The sequence below is a fragment of the Stegostoma tigrinum genome, chromosome 15, assembly GCF_030684315.1.
Source record: "Stegostoma tigrinum isolate sSteTig4 chromosome 15, sSteTig4.hap1, whole genome shotgun sequence".
NCBI lineage: Eukaryota > Metazoa > Chordata > Chondrichthyes > Orectolobiformes > Stegostomatidae > Stegostoma > Stegostoma tigrinum.
In genome coordinates, this window is record NC_081368.1 from 23,750,626 (window position 1) to 23,774,103 (window position 23,478).

The following is a 23,478-nucleotide window of genomic DNA, read 5'->3' on the forward strand; positions in this document are numbered from 1 at the left end:
TAAGAAATAGTTGGTCATCCTGCCTGTGTTGTAAGGGCAGCATGTTTTTGTTGCTTTATAAATGCTTCCTGTGAAAAATAGAAACAGTCGAAGTCTGGAAATGTAAAGTTTATGTATGATGCAAAATACATTCTTAATTTTGCATTGACCTCATCTCACCAACATGTCAGTTTTGCCTCCTGCGAAATTGGAAAATGCACAAGGGCATATGTGATAACTGCAGTGTCCAGTTCTTAAGACATCGGGATATAATGTTGCATGCCCCAGGTTTTACAGTATCGAATATGTAGTTTTTAATATGTTGTGCAAGTTAGCTTTGAAATACCTCCAGTTGAAACGTCCACTTATAAGTATGAACAATGCCATTAAATCCAAGAATCAATGTATGATTGTCTGGTTGTTTGTAACACATATCTTTTATTCGTGCTGTTATAAAAGAATATTGCAAGCACAATGTTCCAAAGTTACTTTAGATTGGGTACAAGTAAGGTGAGTGAAAGCAATAAAATACAGTCATTAGCCTAACATTTGTTACCAGATTTCTTATTCGTAACTTGAAGGTCTTCAGCTGGTCAAAGTGAACTGGTAAATGATGAATCAAATGAAGAAATGAATTTTTGAAAGAAATAAATAATGTAGTGATTGTGTTTACGAGTGCTATTTACGTGGACTTCCAGAAGGCATTTGATGAAGTCCGCCATGAAAGTAGCCTTTAGGTGAAATCAAAAACAAATATTGACCTGGTGAGGAAATTTTCTGAACCAATGAAGGAATATTGGGCAGTACTTTAATTGCCAAAACTGTATGACCTGTATCCCACTGGAACCTCTGTGAATTCACAACTATTCACCTACTTTATTAACTGCTTCGATAATAAGATAGAAAGGTACATAGTCTAATGCGCCTGTGGTACAATGTTAAGCAAAATTGTGAGCAATGCAGACAGGTATTGTATTGGAAAGAATTGTGAATGGGCCACTGCTGTAGCAATTGGATTTCATTGCAGACTTAAAACGATAGATCTGAGTAATTTTCCAATTGCGAAAGCTTGAAACATTGGAAGTCCAAAGAGGCTTGAAGATTCAGGTATATTTATAATCAAAATGCCATGTATAGGGCCAAATTAGGACCAAAAAGGCAGTTGGCATGTTGGTCATTATGTCGTGATGAATAGAATACAAAGTTGTAGAACTTCCACTCCACAAAGCCCTGGAGTACTGTTCAATTCTGGGCATCAGATATTGGATGTCATGCAGTGTAGTTCTTTTAAATCAACCTATTGAGATATGCTATAATAACCTCTGGGGCAGGTGGACCTTGACCTTCTGGCCTGGAGGTAGGTTCACTACCACTATACCACAACACACTTTTGTCAGAGTGTTTTTTTTTGTTACTAGAATGATAGCTGGACTCCAGAGGGAAATTACAAAGAGATTACATAAGTTGGAGTTGTAGGCTATGGAGTTTAGCAAACTAAGAGATTTGATTGAAGGTTTCAAGATATTAAGGTATAGCAAAAAGGTAGATTGATAGCATCTAAAGTGGGGAGTCTAGGATGAGGAAAATAGCCTAAATCTTAGAGACAGACTTTTCAGAAATGAAATTAGATAATAGTATATGTTGTAATTGTATCCATAGGAACCATTTGAGATACCTTGGCTAGATCCAGTGCATCAATCCTTCTAATTGGTACTTGTCTAAGTTACTGGTACCCGTTGGGAAAAGACACTCACATGAAGTCTTAAGCAGAAGAGAGGCTTCATCTCGATGAGCAGAGATAACAAGATGTGGAGCTGGATGAATGCAGCAGGCCAAGCAGCATCACGGGAGCAGGAAAGCTGATGTTTCGGGCCTAGACCCTTCTTCAGAAATGGGAGAGCGGAAGGGGGTTCTGAAATAAATAGGGAGAGACGGGGAGGTGGATAGAAGATGGATAAAGGCGAAGATAGGTGGAGAGGAGACAGACAGGTCAAGGAGGCGGAGATGGAGCCAGTAAAGGTGAGTATAGGTGGGGAGTTAGGGAGGGGATAGGTCAGTCCAGGGAGGATGGACAGGTCAAGGGGGCTGGATGAGACTTGTAGGTATGAGATGGGGGTAGGGCTTGAGGTGGGAGGAGGCAATATGTGAGAGGAAGGACTGGTTAGGGAGGCAGGGATGAGCTGGGCTGGTTTTGGGATGCAGTGGGGGAGGGGGAGATTTTGAAGCTTTTGAAGTCCACATTGATACCATTGGGCTGCAGGGTTCCCAAGCGGAATATGAGTTGCTGTTCCTGCAACCTTTGCTTGGCATCGTTGTGGCACTGCAGGAGGCCCAGGATGGACATGTCGTCTAATGAATGGGAGGGGGAGTTAATGTTTCATGACTGGGAGGTGCAGTTGTTTATTGTGAACCCGGCGGAGGCGTCCCTAAGCCTCCGCTTGGCTTCCCTGATGTGGAGGAGGCCACACCGGGTACAATGGATACAGTATACCACATTGGCAGATGTGCAGGTAAACATCTGCTTGATGTGGATGGTCTTCCTAGGGCCTGGGATGGGGGTGAGCGGGGAGGTGTATGGACAGGTGTGGCACTTCCTGCAGTTGCAGGGAAAAGTGCCAAATGTGGTGGGGCTGGAGAGTAGTGTGGAATAGACAGGGGAGTCAGAGAGAGTGGTCCCTCAAGAAAACAGATAAAGGTGGGGATGGAAAAATGTCTTTGGTGGTGGTGTTGGATTGTAGATGGCGGAAATGTCGGAGGATGATGTGTTGGATCCGGAGGTTGGTGGGGTGGTATGTGAGGATGAGGGGGATTCTGTTTTGGTTGTTACTGCGGGGAGGGGGCGTGAAGGATGAGTTGCGGGAAACGCGGGAGACACGGTCGAGGGCGTTTTTGACCACTGAGTGGAGGGGGGGGTGGGTGGGAGTTGCGGTCCTTGAAAAATGAGGACCTCTGAGATGTGTGGGAGTGGAATGCCTCATCCTGGGAGCAGATGCGGCAGAGGCGAAGAAATTGGGAAGAGGGGATGGCATTTTTGCAGGAGGGTGGGTGGGAGGAGGTGTATTCTAGATGGCTGTGGGATTCGGTGGATTTGAAGTGGATATCGGTTTCCAGGTGGTTGCTAGAGCTGGAAACAGAGGTCGAGGAAAGAGAGAGAGTTATCAGAGATGGTCCAGGTGAATTTAAGTTTGGGGTGCTTCAAAATCTCCCCTCCCCAAAACCAGCCCAATTTGTCCCCGCCTCCCTAACCTGTTCTTCCTCCCACCTATCCCCTCCTCCCACTTCAAGCCCTACCCCCATCTCCTACCTACTAGCCTCATCCTGCCCCCTTGACCAGTCCGTCCTTCCTGGACTGACCTATCCCCTCCCTAACTCCCCACCTACACTCACCTTTACTGGCTCCATCCCTGCCTCTTTGACCTGTCTGTCTCCTCTCACCCTATCTTCTCCTTTATCCATCTTCTATCTGCCTCCCCCTCTCTCCTTACTTATTCCAGAACCCCTTCCCCTCCCCCATTTCTGAAGAAGGGTCTAGGCCTGAAATGTCAGCTTTCCTGCTCTTGTGATACTGCTTGGCCTGCTGTGTTCATCCAGCTCTGCACCTTGTTATCTCAGATTCTCCAGTATCTGCAGTTCCTCCTAGTTCTTGATAAGCTGGATAGTTTTTTTATGTAATCCTTAATAGCCAGTTACATTATAGCTGAGTGACAGAGGTCTCTTGTGAGAACTCCAATTAGACTTGAATATGTAAATATTACCCTTTGGCTAAATGTACATTAGCACCTAGAACAATGCCTACACACCACCTGGTTAGCTCCTTGCAGATGCATCCCTTAATAGCCTTTATGGCTGAGTTTATTGCAAGTTATCTGTTAATCCTTTCTGTACTAGCTGCCTAATATAACAGGAAACACTTCTAGACTCCTAATATAGTAGAAGTTTTGAATGACAACTGATGGTAGATCACTTATTAATTTTACATTTAAGCTAGATTTTGTTTAATCTATTGAGAGATGTAGGACAGAGATATGGGGTATGTGGGTTAGATTTACACACATGCCATGATCTAATTAAATTGTGAAACTGGTTATGGCTAAACGGCCTATTCCTGTCCTGTGCTTCTCCCCCAACCCCAACCCAGAATTAATTGTCTCTGTATCTGCTTAATGAAATGACATTCTGTCTACCTGAATGTTCCAGGCAAGATTTATTATACTTAATTTCTTCTGGAATATTCTTTTTCTGTATGTCTGTCTTTGCAATTTCATTCCATGTACATGTTGTCTTTTTTTCTGAAAACATAAGCCACCAGTTTAAATCCTCTGCTTTCTTGGCAAATCTCTCTCTCGTTTGCCCCACACTAGGGACACTGTTATCTCAAAGCTCAAGACAGGGAATAAAGTGTGGAGCTGGATGAACACAGCAGGCCAAGAAGGGTCTAGGCCCGAAACGTCAGCTTTTGTGCTCCTGAGATGCTGCTTGGCCTGCTGTGTTCATCCAGCTCCACACTTTATCTTGGATTCTCCAGCATCTGCAGTTCCCATTATCTCTATCCTTGAGCTTTGAGATGATCGTTTTGTATGTGAGACTTCTTAAACCCCTAAATTATTTTGTTTCACTGTTGTTCACTCCCTATTACCATGTTTAGTTATGTTTTCTTTAAACGTTTAAATATCTTATTCGCTCAGACCATAATGAGCTGCATCAGTTTGATATCATGATGACTGTGCAGAGCTGTTCAGTTACACATCTGCTACTTGTAAATTTGATTCTAGATATCACTCCAAATAATAGGCTGAAAAAGTCAATTGAATCAAATGCAAAATATTGGAATTATTTTCAAATGCACTTGTTATATTTTAAAGCATTATTTTGTCTAGGTTTCCCAGTCTGCTCTGTTTGTGAAATAAACTGAGGATATTTGTAGTATTATAATCATTAGTTCACCAAACTATAAAACCATGGGCTGGTCACAAATAATAAATGCCTGAAACATGAAGCTAGACTTCCAGTAAGAACAAATTTGCATTTATATAGCACTTTAGCATGTCTCCCAGAATCACATAGGATGAATTACTCCGAAGTTTGTGTCACGTATGTAAATAGTGGCAGTTATTTTTCATCCTGCAAGGTCTCTCAAACATCAGGAGTATGAATATCCAGTTAATGATGGTGTAGTCTGAGTGGAATGATAGACAGGCTGCGCTGTTTTCAGATAATGACATGGAGCCTTTAAAACTTGGCAGTTTAGATTTTTTTTAACATTTCATCTAAAGCAGTTTGTTGTCTGCGTTCTGTCAGGCTTCAGTCCCAAAACTGACCAACTCGGGCAGGGCAGGGGGTGGGAGAGCGAGAGCGGGAGAGAGAGAAGAATATTGACAAATGGCTCAAGCATTCACCATTATAAGCAAAAGCAAATGTGAATTTAGCCAACAGAAAATCCTTCAGAATGTTTTCTGAGCACTCCTGAAAAATGAATTCGATGTTGTTGCGAGCAGGTATTGCACTAAACTTTAATGTATTATCTTGCATTTTTTTTGCCAGTTTGAGTCATCCGGTAATCCAGGAACGCAAGGCTAATGTTCTTGGAGTTTGAATCCCACCATGGCAGATAGTGAAATTTTGAATGTGATACAATCTGGAATTGAAAATAAATGGTGATCCTATAAACCACTGCTGATTGTGAAAAGTCACCTGGTTCACTAACGACTGAATCTTTAGAGAAACTCAGTAGGTTTGGCAGCATCTGTGAACAGAAAACAGAGTTAATATTTCAGGTCCAGTGACCCTTCTTGCAAACACATCCTTCATGAAGAGGGTTGCTGGACCCAGGATATTAACTCTGCTTTTTCACCACCGATGCTGCCAGACCTGCTAAGTTTCTTCAGCAATTTCTGTTTTTCTTTGGTTTCCTGCATCTCGTAGTGTCATAGAGCATGTAAACAGATCCTTTAGTCCAACTTGTCCATGCTGACCAGGTTTCAAAGTGAATGGGTGTCATTTGTTTATGTCTGGCTCGTAACCTTCTAAACCTTTCCTATCCGTGTCCCTTTCCAACTGTCTTTTTACATTTTGTAACTTTACATACCACTTTCTCTGGCAATTCATTCCATATACGCACTGCCCTCTGTGTGAAAATGTTGGCCCCTGGGTCCCTTTTTTAAATCTTTTCCACCTCTCACCTTGAAAGTGCACCCTCTAGTTTTGAATTCTCCCACTCCAGGGAAAAGACCCTTGTTATTCACTTTATCTATGCCCCTCCTGATTTCATAAACCTCCTACTCTCCAGGGGAAAAAGTCCTAGCCTATCCAACCTCTCCTTATAACTCGAACTCTCCAGTCTTGGTACCCTTTCCAATTTAATAATACCCTTCCTCTAATTGGGCAACCAAAATTGTATGCAGTACTCCAAAAGTGGCCTCATCAACATCCTGTACAGCTGCAACGTGACATCCCTACTCCTGTTTTCAATGAAGGCAGGCGTACTAAATGAGCGCTTCGCTTCCCTGTCTACCTGTGACACCACTTTCAAGGAACTACATTCCCTGGTGCCCTACCATTAACTGTGTAAGTCCTGCCCTGGTTTGTCTTGCTAAAATGCAACACCTCGCATTTATCCCAATTAAAGTCCATCTACCACTCCTTAGTCAATTGGCCTATCTGATCAAGATCCCTTTTTAATCTTAGATAACCTTCTTCACTGTTTACAGTACTATGAATTCTGCTGTCATCTGCCAACTTACTGACCATGCTTCCGTATTTTCGTCAAAATCATTTATATGGATGACAGACAACAGTGGTACCAGTACTGCTGTCCACAGAACACTGGTGGTCACAGGCCTATAGTGCGAATAACAACCCTCTTGCACCACCCTCTGTCTACTATCATCAAGCCACTTCTGCATCCAATTGGCAAGCTCTCCCTGAATCCCAAGTGATCCACCTTTATTAACCTGTCTACCATCCAGAACCTTGTCACAGACTAAAGTCTATGTGAACAATATGTACTGCTCAACTTCATCTATCTTCTTGGTCATTTAATCAAGTTTGAGAGACACAATTTCCCTCACAAAGCCACGCTGACTATCCCTAATCAGTCCTTGCCTCTCCAAATGTACATACGTTCTGTGTCTCAGAATCCCCTCCAACAAATTACCCAGCAGTTCCCTGGCTTTTCTTTGCAACTTTCCTTAAATAAAGGCACAACGTTCGACACAGTCTTCTGGCGCCTTCACCTGTTGTTGTAGATGACAGATATTTCTGCTGGGGGCCCCAGAATTTCATCTCTAGCTTCCCGCAATGTCCTGGGATACACTTGATCAGGTCTCGGGGATTTATCTGTCTTTTAAATCTGCAGCTCTTTGTTTTGTTTAAGAAAATTTTAAACCTTACTACATGTGACTCCAGATCAACAGCTGGCTCTTAACTGCCTACTGAAATAGCCAAGCAAGCCCTGCAGCTCCAAAGTGGTTGGGGTGAGCAATAAATGTTGACCATAGCTAGCAGTGTTCCATGAATAAATTTTGGAACACACTAGCACAGGCAATCTGCTATTTTGATTGTGTACTTTGTTTATTTTCCTAACTTGCTGACTTCAGAGCTGCTCTTGGTAGCAAAATTAAGTGCATAAGCAGTGTACAGTTCCTCGCTGTCTCTGAGCCTTGCAGCGCTAAATAAATATTCTGTCACAAAGTTAGTTTAGGATCACATCCATATTTTTGTGGAAAGCATGCACTGATCTTTGCTATAAACAGCAAATTAATTATAATGTCTATATGCAGTAACTACAAAGAAATACATTGCTGTATATGGTGCTTGTCTGAAAACCCTAATCAGTGGTTTCTTTGTGGAGTATTTTAATACATTTGATGCTAGGCTTGTTTAACATAACTCATTAATACATCAGTCTTTTGCTATGATTCATTGTAAATTAGTATCATCCTTTTTTTAAAGTTTTTAAATGGCAGCTGGAATAGTAGCAGTAGAAATTAAGTATTAGCATTGGAAAGAACTGGAAATTCCATTTAACTGCATAAATGCAAGGCCGCATAGTGATGATATTATCTTCATGTTAACAGCCGTAATCCCAATCCATCTTTTCTGTAAAGACCACTTGATGTTGCAATCAATTGCATTACAGCTTGGTACGTTGCGAATCTGGGATGGTTATTCCCCAATAGGAGCCCTTTATTTTATATGTAAGTCAGATAAACACTGTGAAATTATCAGCAAAAGCCTTGTAAGATAAAATTCTTATCCAATTGGACTATATTTAATTTATGGAACAAAAATAGAAATAATTATGTTCAGGGAGAAGGGTCTGAGGAAGGGTCACTCGAGCTGAAATATTAACGATTTTTCTCCACAGATGCTGCCAGACCTGTTGAGCTTTTCCAGCAATTTCTATTTTTGTATTTTTCTTCAGTGACGGACAGTTCACAGTATTCCAGGTGTGGTCCGACTAGCACAGTTTTAACAATAGCTTCAATATTTTGTATGCTCCGTTCCATTTGAAATAAAGATCAACATTCCATTTGCCTTCTCAATTACACATACACAAATCCTTCTATTCTGTAGCTTTCTGGAGTCTCTCTCTATTTAAATAATATTCAGCCTTTCTATTCTTCCTAAGTGCATAACCTTACACTTTCCCACATTATATTCCATCTGCTACGTTTTTACCCAGTCACTTAACCTGTCTGTAGCCTTCTGCAGAATCTTTGTGTCATCCAACATTTGCCTTCCCATCTATTTTGTGTCATCTGAAAACTTGGCAGTAGATTTATTTACCCCAGTCATGCCAATGATATATATTGCAAATATGTTGTAAATACACTAATCTGAGGCACTTATCTAGTTATAAGGTTGCCATCCCGAAAATGGCCTCTTTTTTCCAATATGCTGTTTTCTGTTAATAAGCCAATCCTCCAACCATGTTAATATTATCCACAGCACCAGGGGATTTTGTCTTAAGTTGATTTACATGTGGTTCCTTGAAATGACTTTTGGAAATCAAACGATATCACATCCACTACTTCCTCATTATCCTGCTGATTACCACGTCCAAAAAATTCTAGTAAATTTGTCAGGTATGATTTCCCCTTCATGAAGTCTTGCTAACTCTTCTTGATTCTATGATGTATTCCTAAATTTATGTTATTCTATCCTTTTATAATAACATTTCCTAGTAACTGATGTTAAACAAAGTTTGTCAGTTTTTTTTTGTCTGTCTCCCTTTTTTTTCAACAAGTGTCCTGCACTGGCAGTCCCAGTCCTCTGAGACTTTCCCAGAATCTAACGTTTCTTGGAGAATTAATCCAGTGGATCCAGTAATTAAGCACCTACTTTTCTTTTAGAACACCATTTCCTGAAAGGTCCCCTCAAAGGTGCAGACCATCCTGACAGGTCAAGAGAGCAACTACAGCCAGATTCTATTCTCCAAAAAGCAACTGTTTGTAAAACTACTTTGAGTTGGCCTTTACATAAAGTTAAACACTTGCATTATGCATAAAATATCACTTTTTCATGACCTCATGTTCCAAAGTGATTTACAGCCAATAAGGTATTTCAGAAGTGTAGCCATTGTTTTAATGTACAAACCATGGCAGCTACCTTATGCATGACAAATTCACACAAACAGCAATAAAATGAATAGCTAGATCATGTGTTTTGGATGGTGTTGGTTGAGGGGTAAATGCTGGCCAGGACAATGCTCTTGTTCTTCCATAGAATCCCTACAGTGTGGAAACAGGCCATTTTGCCCAACAAGTCCACACCACCCCTCTGAAGAGCACCCCAAACAGACCCGTTCCCCTAATTTCCTGTGTCTAACCCATACATCCCTGGGCATTATGGGCCAATCCACTAAACTGCACATCTTTGGATTGTGTGAGGAAACCAGAGGACCCGAAGGAAACCCACATAGACATTGGGAGAATAGGCAAACTCCACACAGACAGTCACCCAAGAGTGGAATTGAACCTGGGTCCCTGGCACTGTGAGGCAGCAGTGCTAACCGCTGAACCCCACACATTTTCTTGGAAAGCCACCTTGATCTTGTTTCTGGTTTTTATTGCAGTGGTATGTAGATGGTGTCTATTTCAACGTGTTAGTTAATTTCATTGGCGCGGACAACGTGCTAAAAAATTACTAGATCTATGCCTTACCACACATTTTGTCTTCCATGGCGAGGTGGATGAACAAATTAATGGAACACTCATGGGTTCATCCATCTTGGGATTCATAGCAGAAACTGTTATTCAAAGACTAAAGTGCACAGCCCTCCCCCAGATCCAGCCTAAACTGTGGGTTAGATACATGGATGATGCTTTCATGATCGTTAAATGAGCAAAGTTAGAAGAAACATACCACCTTATTAATAGCATACTCACCAGGATCAGGCTCACCAAGGAAGAAGAGAACAGCAATCAACTCCCATTTCTAGACATTTTGGTGGAATGAATGAACCATGGAAATTCTTTACTAGTGTATATAGGAACTACACACATGACCAAATCCCGAATTACAACAGTAACCACCCCAACATCCACAAAAAAAGCTGTGTCAAGACTCTGTTTAAAAGAGTGATAACTCACTACGACACCCCGAAGCTGGGCCAACGTGAACAGGAACACCAATACAGAGTCTCTGCAAACAATGGTTATCCTAGCAGCTTTGTCTGCAGATGCCTGGTGAACAAACAACACCAAGCATACACTGTACACCCCAACACACTGACCATCCTATTCTATGTTAGAAACACATCAGAACTGACTACAAGACTCCTACGACCCCTTGGATTAAAGATAGCACACAAACCAACGGTCACACTTCGCAAGTTACTCTCAAAGATGAAAGACCCCATACCCACAAGGAGCAGGACAAATATGATATATAAAATACCGTGTAGCAACTGCAAGAAACGCCACATTGGACAGGAAACACATGACCAGGATACACAAACATCAACTTGCAGCAAAACGGCATGACCTATTCTCCCTCATTTCAATTCAGTCCAACATAGAAGGACATCAATTTGACTGGGACAACGCTAGAGTACTAGGACTGGTGAGACAAAGACGAGCATGAGGATTACAGGAGGCCTGGTTTTCAACCACCGATGTGATTAACAAACATGTTGAAACGGACACCATCTACATACCACTATGGTATAAAATGGGAAATGACTGCCCACCCCTCCTCCACCGCCACCCCGCGCCGCCCCCCCCCCCCCCCCCCCCCCACCCACCAACCGGCCAATGACTGACAAGACCATATAAATTCAGAGTGGGACAGACCAACAGTGTTTCAACAGAGGCCACATAGCAATGTTGGTGTCACCTAGAGGGGAGACAAAATGTTTGCATGCTAACCAGTCAGCTCGGCAAACCAACTAACAAATCCAACCACAGCCCGAGCTACAGATCTTTGTAAAAACATTTAAGCCCTCATTTTAATGACTCATCTGAAGGACAGCACCACTGTTAGTGTGGCAGTGCTCTTAGTAATGCACTCTGTCAGCCAGGAATATGGTCATTCATGCCATACAAGTGCTGGACAATGACCATCTCCAACATGAGAAAATCTAACCATCGCCTTATGTTATTCTGTGGCGTTACCATCACCGGACGTCCCCACTATGAGCATCATTGGGGTGACCACTGATCAGAAACTGAACTGGATCAGCTGAATAAATACTGTAGCTATGAAAGTGGCTCAGAAACAAGGAATTTCAGTGAGCAACTCACCTTTTTGTCTCCCTAACTGCTTCCCCAAGGATTGCAGTGGTTCAGGAAGGTGACTTTTGACTGCCTTCTCCAGGGCATTTGTGATATGGGTATCACTGGCTGGATATTTCTTGCTTATATCTAGCAAGTACAAAAAAATCTCTAGAATAGAGCTTTAACTTGGAACCTTCTTTCTTAAATGTGAGAGTTTATCCCACTGTGTCAATAGTGACAAGGAAGAGGAAGGGAAAACCTACCTGGAATCTGCTGCATCTGCAACTTTCCAAAGGTTTCCTAAATTATAAGATCTGAAGAATGGGACCTTTTCAGAAGTTAATCAAGAGTGCAGGATCTTTCTTTCCTGTAATGAGTCAATAGTGGGACTAGCAGGATTATTAATAATACTTTATGTTGTTAATAATTATGTTTTTCTCTCTGCCAATCAAAATGAATAATCGGATTTCCTCATGAAAGCAGGATTGCCTTCCAGAACCGGACCACTCCCTCTGAACCCGGGGTCTCCTCCTCAAACTTTTTTTAAGATGGGGACTGACCTCCTTACGAGTTGGTTAAGGGTGCCGACCTCACCATCTGTTGAGTAGGGCAGAGAAATTCGCCTTCTTCCCTTTTTCAAATTGGATCTGTCTTCCTGTCACACGGGATAATTTATTCCAAATTTAACACTTGTCCATAGCTGCACTATATCAAAACAAGGACAGATGTCCCAGCCACAATACAAAAATATCCTAATGTGGCAGAGGAATAAAGTACGAGGTTATAAAACTGAAAACCAAATTGCACATATCCTGTGAACTGCATTACAGAGAGGGGAAAAAATTGTTTAAAACAGAAGCTGTGCTCCCTAGATTTGCTATTCCTGTAAATTCCCAGTGAAAATTGTTGACCATAAAAAAATTATTTAAGCAGGAAGCTGCTATTCTGTAAATTTGTTCTTTTAAAAATAATTCTGCTTGGGGATATAAAGTAAGTCTTTTCACCTTCCTGTCACAGATATCATATTGTTTTACTAAATTGTGTTTTCACTGTCTCTTGCTTATGATGCGCAACACAAAAAAAATTCTAAAGTCCTTCTTATCATGTTTTTCCTCTGCAAATGTAACATTGAGTGTTTATTTTATTTTTAAGGTCACAGAAGTTAATCTGAACAACATGCTTTGTCCTGCAATATCGGACCCTTTTTACAGCTCCTGGTACCGTGTCTGGGCATCGGGACATCAAACAGTGATGACAGTAACACATGGAAAATTGGTTACTCTGCTTTTCTATGCTGCTGCTCCTGCTTGCAAGTACTTGGTAGATATGGTCAAGCTGCCAATGAAGAAAATAGTCTGAAAGGTTGCAACAGGTCTTACCTGGCAAAGTATATTATTCAGATGATTTTTTTTCAAACGGTGGCAGAAGATTTAGAAAAGTAGATTTTTTTTGTAAAAAGGCTGCAAACAGTGGCAAAATAGTGGCCTTAAAGAGCTTGTTATCTGAAATGGTTTTGTACTTTTTGAAATACTATGAAACTGAATGTTCTTCACAACTTCAGATCTAAATGAGCAAATTCAAAGAGCATAACTATCACGACAGAAAGTGAACAATCGTGAAAGATACAGGAAAAGGCTGGGACAGATTATTTGCTTTGTTTGCCTTCCCATGTATTGTCTCTGACAAAAGTGCTGTTACCTAATATGTTCCCATTCAAACAGCTTTTGAGTAACTATAATTGAGCAATCCATCCAAACAATTGAAAATATTAAGTTGTGGAGTTCAAGGAAACTAACCTATTATGTTTCTGTCTCTCTGCACGAGGAAGCTAGTTTATTTATGGATTAAATACAAATGTCACGACAACGTTGCAAGATTACTTGGAACAATTCTGCAATTGTTATGTTTTCAGTCAACCTGTATTAACTCCTATTTCATCTTTTGAGGTTTTCAACTTTTTTTTAAACAAGGTGTGGATGCATTGTCCATATGATACATAGTAGGCTAGACATGTCAGTTGATCCCAGGCTTCAACCAACTCTGCTCTATTACTGCTTGGCATAGCTTTTACTCAGTGTGGTTCGTAATCTGGTTCCACTTGATATTTTGTATACATGACAGGGCTTTAACCAAAAATGTCCTTTAATCAACATGCATCATAAAGATATACTGCCCATTTGAAGAAACTACTTACTGTCCCTTCTTGCTCAATTCTTAAACCCCAAAGATTTTGAGAACCAACAAAGATGTTTTCACCTATTACCCATGTACATCTATTTACCAGACTATGTTCATTTTAAGTGTGTCCTGCAAGATATAGTTCCAATTGAAGTATGCTTGTAGGTGTTGCAGTGATATTTGTGCAAATGTATCGGTGTGTGAACTTTGTCAAAGATCAAAACTTTGTAATTATGTTCCCTATTGTGCAATGTTAGTCTAGTACATTTGCCTTAAATGTGTTTGTGACTAAAATTAAAATTAATGTTTATGTGGCATGTAACTAGTTGGCCAATAGCACTATCCTTGTTGTATAAATGAAGATTGGCTGTGTGGTATAAGTCAACCCTATTCAAACATCATTAATGCAAATAAGTTAAAAATTTTAAAGCTATTTTCTGCCCTATTAAACATTCCAAAAATGTTTTCCCTTTTAACAAGTCAAAAAATTATTAAACAAAACCAGAATATATTTTACTGTGATAGTGTACAGAGAAATATTCAATGTGACTTTGGGGTAGTTTGCTTTTCTCCCCAGTTTTGGTATTTTGTATTCCTTTTATTCCATATAAGCAGAAGACTGAGACAGGAAAATTGAATAACAAATCAGTATGTGATTGGCTTCTTGTGTCAACCCTGTTCCTTGTCCCATATCCTACAATAATCAGTTCCCTCTTTTTGGCTCTGCAGCATCCGCCCAACCAATCGCTTGTTATATGCAATTTCCATTTTGCGGCTTTCAAGTAGTTTTCTTTTTAAAGGTCTGTCATTTTGTCCTCGTAAAAAATCCTATATTTAAGTTCAGCATTGGAAATAGTTTATAGATAATAATTCAAGTTAATCTGTAACTCAGATCGTAGGAACTGCAGATGCCGGAGAATCTGAGATGAGGCGTAGAGCTGAATGAACATGGAAGGCTCCTCTGATGCTGCTTGGCCTGCTGTGTTCATCCAACTCTACACCTTGTTATCTCTTAATCTGTAACTCCTTTCCTTTTCAAAATGACTTGTCACCATGATTCCTCATGAGTGCAAATTAGAATTCTATGTCATCCAGATAAAAGTATGAATGTTTGCCAATATCAAGTTTTGAGTGCATTTAGAAGTGTACAAATATTTTTATGTATTAATCATTGTAGATTATTCATTTGAAAGATTGTCTTTTGGAAGTAGAAATTCAGATTTAGATATGAAGCAAGTTTTCCCAATATTCTCTTTCATATTAATCTTTTCTGCTCTATCTATTCAAACCTGGACATTCCAATTTACGAACACTTTTAGTTGGGTGTTGTTTCTCAGGTAAAGCAGACTGGATGTGGGATCACATATGTCCTCTTCAATCCAAAATGGGAGAACCAAGCATATCAGACTACTAAAAAAGTTCACCTGAAACCTACCATCTACTGGTACTGTAGTGAGAAAATTTAATATTACAACACTGGTAGCTGCCCATCAATATAACGTTTCATCAAATAATTCAACTTGCCCCTAATGGCTTAGTGGATGATTGCACTGTGGTTTCTACTTGACTTCTACAAACCAAAAGACTCTAGGTCTGATGGTTGATCTGTGTTGTTAGCTAATTCAGCCAGATATGATGAGATCCCAATCCTGGTCTAGGAAGTACAGGGGAAGAAAAGGTACTGATTGAATAGTGATAGATAGCATTGATCTTGCTGGACAGTGTACATGCATGATATCTAATAAGAACAAGAGTGGGCTGTTAGAGGATGTCACTTTGGTTAGAAGTCATTACTATTTCTTACTGGACTGATAGTTCCTAAAGACAAAAAAATGAAAGTGAGGAGACCAGCCAGTCTATTAGCTAGAGAATAAACCTGCCAAGCACTAAGGGAATGAAAGTATTTTAAACACAGATTACTGTACATTTGATATTTACTAATGTCACAACATTGATAAATTGTAGGGTATGGTACAAAAATGACACTCTAGATCCTACTCTTTAGTTGATGTTACTTACTTTACCTTTACAGACCTAGAGTTAGTTGACTATTGAGTATTAGTAATTGAGTATTGGTAATACTTAAAACAACAAGTTGAAGGAAGGGGTTTTAAAATAGGGAATCGGTTGATTGGAAAGTCAACACGTCTGTTGGGGTTGGGTTGGGTTGGGTGGGGTGGGGGCTGGCAGCAACACAGTGATCAGCAGCAAATAAAAGACATCTTGTAAATTATTTATGAATGGGCCTTTAGGGTTTGTTGAAAAATGAATTACATGACATTGCACTGCATTAAAACGTAGCATCTGAAGACAAGACATTCCAGAGACAGTAAGATCTCTAATAACACATTTGAAACTATAGATAAACAGGCCTTATGACAGGTGGCCTAAATGCAAAGAGCAGCAGAGATGAAGCTGCAAGTTTACAAACTAAGCTTTGACACCAAGTTTTCCAAAGCTTTTTAGAGTTTGTGAAGATATTTGACACATTCTACAACATGTGGCTGCCTGAAATATATCTGCAAGCCATTCTGCAGTATTGATGGTTCAACTCAGGGAGCTGAATAATTGCCTGAAATCACCTGATCACATATTGAAAGTAAGATAAATGCAAAGATGCTTTTGTTCTCTTGATATTGATTCTGTCATCACTTCATTTTGCTTCTTTGAGCTGTAGGATTCCAATTGTCAGGAAAAAATTGTATTGTTGTATTTTGACATTTCATCTTGACAGTAAATATTGTTTTTGTTGGAGACTAAATCTTTCATTTATGGCTAGTGTTTGTAACTTTGCTGGAACATTTGGATGTCTCAGCTGTGTTTTGTATACTCCAGATATACCTCACAAATGGGAAAAATGACATTCAAGCTAAGTTTTGAAGACAGCAAAAATAACAACTCCCTACAATTTTGGCAACACTGCCAATTGAAGTGTGCCACTTGTGTAGGTTTTCTAAATTTCATTTCATGTTGCTTTTCTAAAAGAATGAACAGTTCTGCTTGTATAATAAAATTCAAGTTACCAACTGAAGCATATTTTGTGACATTGCAAATTTCTGGTTTGCTTTATGTTTATAAATTGTTTAATAAAATATTGAAGTGTTCAGTTTTTTTTATTATTCTCATCAAATTTTAGCTGATATTCTTCAGCCCCAGTGACAAACAGTATTGTTGTAGTTTAACATTTTCAGAAATGATGCATTTCTAGTGAATTTTTTAGTGAATTCATTTCATAGCAGCAGAGGTTAAAGCTTTTGAAAGAACACTTGTAGAATTTAACATTTGAAACTGTTCAATAAAATAAGTCATTCATTTCAACACTTACATGTGCTTTTATTGATAAAAAACATTGTGGAGAAAACATCCCACAAATTTCACTAAATATTCTTTTAGATTCCACCTCTCTTCTCCCCCCCGCCCCCCACACCCCCAATAATCTTGAGTTTAGAAAAAGTCAGTGTAGGTTTCTGCAGGTTCCAGAATTCATGTTGTTCTGATTGTAGATGGACTCCCTTTAGAGAGCATTGCTGGGTGGACTCCCTTTGCTGCGAGTCCATTTGGATCCACTGGTACTGTTCATACTTTGTGAAGTGGTATCGCTCCCAACATGAGTGGAAATACTTTCAGTGACTGCTACCTCCACCATTGAACATTTAAAAATAAAGTCCATTCCATCAAATAAAAAGCATTTCTAATCCACTAAACCCACAATATTTAATAATTGTGAGATTTTTCTTGTATGTTTGTAACTAGTATAATATACATAGGCACGTGAAACACTCTTATCTCGTGTACCAACAGAGACCAATTATGTATTAATCTTAATATTTTATTGGGTAAATGCTTTAAAATGTAACAATAGTGTTAAAACTACTACATTGTTCCACAATCCATGTCTCACAGACCCACTGATCATTTTTATTATAAAGTCCCTCCCCCCGCTTTTTGACTTACAACCATACTATAAATGCCCATTTCAACAATCATCACACTAATAGTAATTGTAAAATTTTAAATGTGGAAGGAGGATCTAGTCATAATGAAAGGGGGTTCTTCACATATATTGTGGTGCCATTATTCAACAGTTACTAATAAGAAAAAAAACATTTTTTTGGGCACAAGCTACACCAGGTAGCCGTCAACCCAGCATCACTGTAGCATCAGTAGGTAAATCAGTCTGCTGGTGACAGTGTTAACTCATCTCATTTTTAACATATAAAAAAACCACTAAAATAACTTAGAAACTAGATCCAAAAAATTCTGAAAAGAATTGATTTCAATGTACAAAAACTGTCATACATGTGTTGTTACAAAAGTCTGAAACACAACTCTCTCGCTCTCTCAGTGCGATTGACAACCAGTGCAGTTACTAGGTCCAGAGTAAAATTAAGAAACAAGAGTTCAAACAACAATGATAAAAATAATTAAACATCTTTAGTATAAAGATTTTCTGCTGGTCTCTAAGATACAGATTAAAGAAACCCTTAGGTCTGAGAGGCACACTATGGGGCTTCTTCGATACAGCCACTGCATGGGCAAAGTTACCAGACATCAATGTTCAACAGTGCTCATTGAGAATCTTCAAATTAAACTTAATTGAATCAATGCTACTAGCAAAACCAGTTAGAAATTGTACAAAAATAAAAAACAAATTGTTAAAACCTCCTGCAATAGCCTTGAAGGACTGGAAAGCAGGCTTAATTCACAGCAGCATTAGATCATGGCTGGAGGCATCTTTGGTTCGGTCTGAACAACAACGTGATGTAACCTTGACTGCACAACAGTATATAAAAATTGAACATGTTCAAGAGGCGGCAGGTAATGTGACAGCCCCATAAAAATATTAAATATCTAATGCTTCAGTTTAACTATTTTTTTTTCCAAAGGAAAGAAAGTGACCAGCATGGACACACTGTCATGCTCCTATAGCGACACACGACGAGATATGTCCCTTTCCACCATGCCATGCAGGGAAGTATTGCTGACCTCGTCCTTGCAAGGCTGCAGGATTTTATTTATTTGTTTTTATCATTATTACACTGGTAGTAAAGTTTTGTATAATATCTGCATATATCAAGAAAATTCCGATATGATCTCGGAGTCAGCATGACCAGTCACGTGACCCATTCAGAGTCGTATAGCACCATTTTCTCCCCCACTAGTGGTGAGCTCAAAGAAAGAATGAGCATGCTGAGATGATGGACACGATGTTCAGAGAAATTCAGTAAACTAAGTTCCACTTGGCAGCCAAGATTGTTCAGTTTGTGCTATTTGTGTCAAAATTAAGGCAACACAAGTGATATAATAAATCATTTCTCTTCGACAATTACTGTGGATGTACAGTTCTTAAGTTCTTTCAATGTGAATAATGGAAGGAGTTACCTAAGCTTCAGCGTCACACAATGGACTCTTCTCATAGGACACAGGCAAAATCTTTCACTGTCTGGGAATCTAACCAAACCTAAAGACCATACTTTTCATTACAATTTCATTTACGTAGCTAAGGATATTCAAAGGAGCAATTAATGGTTTTCTCCAACACTGATAATTAATTGAAAAATGCAGCCTTTTTGAACATATCCAATAAAATAAACATTAACGAGTACTTGAAATGCTGCAGAATCTTTTACAAGGAGACAGATTTTACTTTAGGTTTTGAACTTTGCAGATTCTTAATAATTAGCCAGATTTTAATAAAGTTGGATCATAATGACAAATATCTTGTTATGGTGTCATACCCTTGGCTTAAATTAGAAATGATTTACAAAGTTGAAGAAATAATAAATGTAGAAAGAAATGCTAATGAGTATTGTTGCAGATTTAACTTGTTTCAATTTTGTTTTAATGATAATCTAAAGCTTAATCTGATCTTTAAAATTACTACAAAGAAACACCGTCCTTCAAGATCAAATGTACAATATTCCCATGTACATTCAATCTAAACTCTCAATTTAGATAAGCACCTGCAGTCTTCAGTTTCTGAATTTCTTTTTCTAAAAAAAAATCAGTTCCACAATAACACCATGTTGTTAAACTTCATATTCCTAACCTATTTTACCACACTAATTCAGAACTTGCTGATCTGAAGTCTGTGGATATTCTAGGTTTTCTGTTAGATTTGTGACAACCAAAAGCAGACATCTAAAGTGACTCACATCCGATCATCTCTCATTTTCCCAAACAGTTTCTGTTATTTGGAAAATTTGCGTTGTCATAATAAACTTAACTAATTTAAATTTCCATTCCTGACAATAAGCAGCTGAACAAAATAAATTTTACACAGACGTGTTGGGAGCCTCAGGCTGCACAAATACTGCACATTAATATTTCCTGAGTTCTAGCACCATGTTTGCCCAGCTCCCTCTTTTCTAGTGTACCAATTTAAATATGATGAAACAGAGAACTGAAAATTGTTGTAGTTAATCATCTATAAACTAAGCAGTTTGGCTTAAACTATACTTGTTTATGTGTAAAATGTTACAGGTACAAAAACAAGAGCTAGAACTTAAAGAATCAAAGTTCAGCTAATAATTGGAAGTCCATAATTATATTTTCCCAGAACCAAATCTATATTTGTACTGTTTTCTATCCTAATTCAGTGGGAAATTGAGTTGGGAGTATTTAATTATATTTTGCTGCAACGCAAAGCCAAATGAAATTCAACAAATGGCTGATTATACAACATTTCAAAAGGTGTTTCCAGATGACTGAAAGATGTGATGTTTTGGGTATAGCCATCAGCGCGGAAAGAAATTCAGAACCAGTTATTACCTTTACCAATTCAGAATTAGCACCCTATCACAGAAGTTACGAGCACAGAATAGATAGCCTGCAGGCCAGTCTTTTAAACTGAATGTTGTGCAACCTTGATTTGCATTATATTTATGTATTTTTAACTCATAAATCAAACTGTTAAACCTATTTTTCACTCCATGCAAGTTTTTGCAAAAAAAACTTCATAGATAAATGTCTAATTATAACAGTGTATTAAGAAAAATCTTTCCCCACAAGGGAAAAAAAAGGCTGTGTATACATACACACGCAAATTATATACACGATCAAAGGGTGCAGGATATAATCTTAATTACTTTCCATTTGACAAGTATACCAATAGAATTGTTATTGTGAAAGGTTTTGACAAACATCTCAATCATGACAGGTCAAGTACCATGCTTAATATTTTGTAACTTGAGTAATTAAATGTAATTCTTTTTACAAAATTTTGCTGTCCTTTGAAAGCTGCATTTTAGAACAAAAAATGTAGTAAATTTAAAAAGCAATTCATACTAAAATGGTCAGTATGACAAAAGGGATTTTATACAAATCAAATGAAATGCTGAAATGATTTGTAACTCCTTTATAACATTTGAAACTATAGAATTCTGATTTTTAAAGAACATTTATCCAATCATTGAAGAAATGTAGGTCCAATATCTGCCAAGAACAAAGACATTATTTGATTAGCCCTGCTCTTGCAAATTAAGAGTTCAAGCTGGACCAACCTAAATTATCTCAACTCTCCTTCCATTCATCCACAGGTTTAGGAAATTTTGAGAATGAAAAAAAATGAATTTCTTCGGAACTTATTTTATGAAAGGGCATGCTGAAAAAAAATACGATGATTCATAATTATGAGTTGTTACCACCCGTTGCCAAATTGACATCAGCCAATTCGCTGCATGCCACTATGGCAACGGAAACTAACATCATAAAATGGTACAGTAATAGAGATAGCTAGACCAAGAAGGGGAAGGGTCCCCTGGGAAGAGGTCCGCTGAAAGATCAAGTGACTGGTCATGCAAGTCATTGTCAGGAATAATGGTTGTACGGTGGTAGAGGGTGTGCAATGCCATTCTGGTAGTGGTGATGCTGGCGGTGAGCTAGATACTCTGAGTAACTCAGTGTCATCTTTTCACTATGGTACCTGCAGAGAACAGAGAACAAACCACATCAGTTTTTTTATTTGCCAAAAGCTCATAAGAAGCACTCAGCCAACATGTTGAGCATCCCACTAGATGCCTTTATGCTGCAAGATAACACTGATGACATGAATACTTTCCCAGATGAGTCAGAAATCTAACACAGAGAGCAAGGCAGACAATTAAAAGTAAACAAACAACAAAGTTTGGTTTTTGACAAAAGGGGAGTACTTCCGCCACTTACCTCAATTGTTTTATAAGATAGTAATGGACTACTATCATGTATCCAAGATGATTCCCTCAGCTGCTATAGAGGCAATTTGATGTTCTTTTCTCTCCTCAGTACCCCCCTGAAGAGTCCATCGTAAATCTATTCCAGGGGCTGAATGTAATCAAACCGATCTCTCTGGTCTAGTACTGAATTGATGCTATTTTGGCACAGGTGCCATTGTTGGATTACATGTTAAACTGGGTCCAAACAGTAAGAACAAGGAAACTCTGAAAAATCACATCAGATTTGAATAATCTATTTCTTTCTCCATGGATGCTGCCAGACTCAGGCTTCTCAAGCATTTTGTGTTTGCTTCAGATTTCCAGCATTCACAGCATTTTGCTTTTACTTAAGGGGCATTTTCTGGTTGTCCCAACATTTATTCCTCAGTCAATTTGATCAACATTAACTTATTGTTTGCCACACTTATTTGCAGGACTTACTGTGCGTACTTGAGCTAACATTAAAGACTAGACTACAGAGTAAATTATTGCAAATTCTTTAGAGAAATCCTGCAGGCGTGGGAAGAGTTATACGAATACAAGCTCTGTTTGAATTGGAATCCTACATTCTAGGTTTGGAAATGAACAGTGAAGCAGTAATTTAAGTCTATTCAGTTTGGATGATATTTAAAATGCCACATGGCAAACCTTCAACATATGCATATAGTCATTCTGTATATAACAATCTCACACCAAAATTTTATTGAGGACCAAGAATTACTGTGAAATTGCCAAGTTACCTGTATAGCTGCTTTTCTTGACAGCTAGGAAGAAATATTAAAGAGACGACTATAACCATTTAGCACTTATGTCAACAAAGAGTACACAATGGTTAAATTAGGAGAACTCCATACTGGCTCAGATATTCTGATAGCTAGTCACTGGAGCAGCATAGACTGGAGTTGTGAACTGGGACCATGTAGAATTCTTTGGGCAGCTAACATCATGGGAATTGCCTGGGAATTGAAACTTCTGATGGATAACTCCAGCACACTGGTGGCCCTCTGAAAAATCCTCGGAGAACTGAGTATTCTGGCTCAATTATTCATCCAGGAAACATTCAAAACCTCCTATAACCAGGTCCTTTTAAACTGAACCTCTAATTCACACCAAAACCGCCTCCCCCATAATTATGTTTTCCAACCCAATTCCCAAATCACCCCCTATACAGCAAGCCAGAATCTTCTGACCTCAGCAAATCACTAACTACTCCCCCCGAGAATACCAACCAATCCCTCTACCAACCTGATGGACCCAAACACAATTCCACTGAACTGGCCACTCTTCCCCTGACCTGATCATAATAGACACTCACTTCCTCTAAGCTGAGGCACTCCAACCCAACCCAACCCTAACCAGGTGAACAGCCCCCATTTCCCCAGTGCATAGCATCTGCCCCTCCCTGAAATAAT

General features: G+C 39.0%; 2 protein-coding genes across 4 annotated transcripts in view; one reads left to right on the forward strand and one right to left on the reverse strand.

Moving 5' to 3' along the window:
• The window catches only part of LOC125459056 (transmembrane protein 164), a 133,215-nt gene extending 116,084 nt beyond the window's left edge, over positions 1-17,131 (forward strand). For 2 of the 3 annotated variants that reach the window (XM_048544981.2, XM_059651376.1), the window contains exon 6: positions 12,849-17,131. In XM_048544981.2, the coding sequence (XP_048400938.1) occupies positions 12,849-13,055 (207 nt within the window). In that variant the 3' untranslated portion in view covers positions 13,056-17,131. The remainder of the gene's footprint in view (positions 1-12,848) is intronic. The other variant, XM_048544982.2, reaches the window with a different exon arrangement.
• Positions 17,132-17,310: 179 nt separating this feature from the next.
• LOC125458806 (nuclear protein AMMECR1-like) overlaps positions 17,311-23,478 on the reverse strand; it is a 188,198-nt gene continuing 182,030 nt past the window's right edge. Inside the window, exon 9 of the mRNA XM_048544501.2 lies at positions 17,311-21,798. Coding sequence (XP_048400458.1) covers positions 21,684-21,798 — 115 coding nt within the window. The 3' untranslated portion in view covers positions 17,311-21,683. The remainder of the gene's footprint in view (positions 21,799-23,478) is intronic.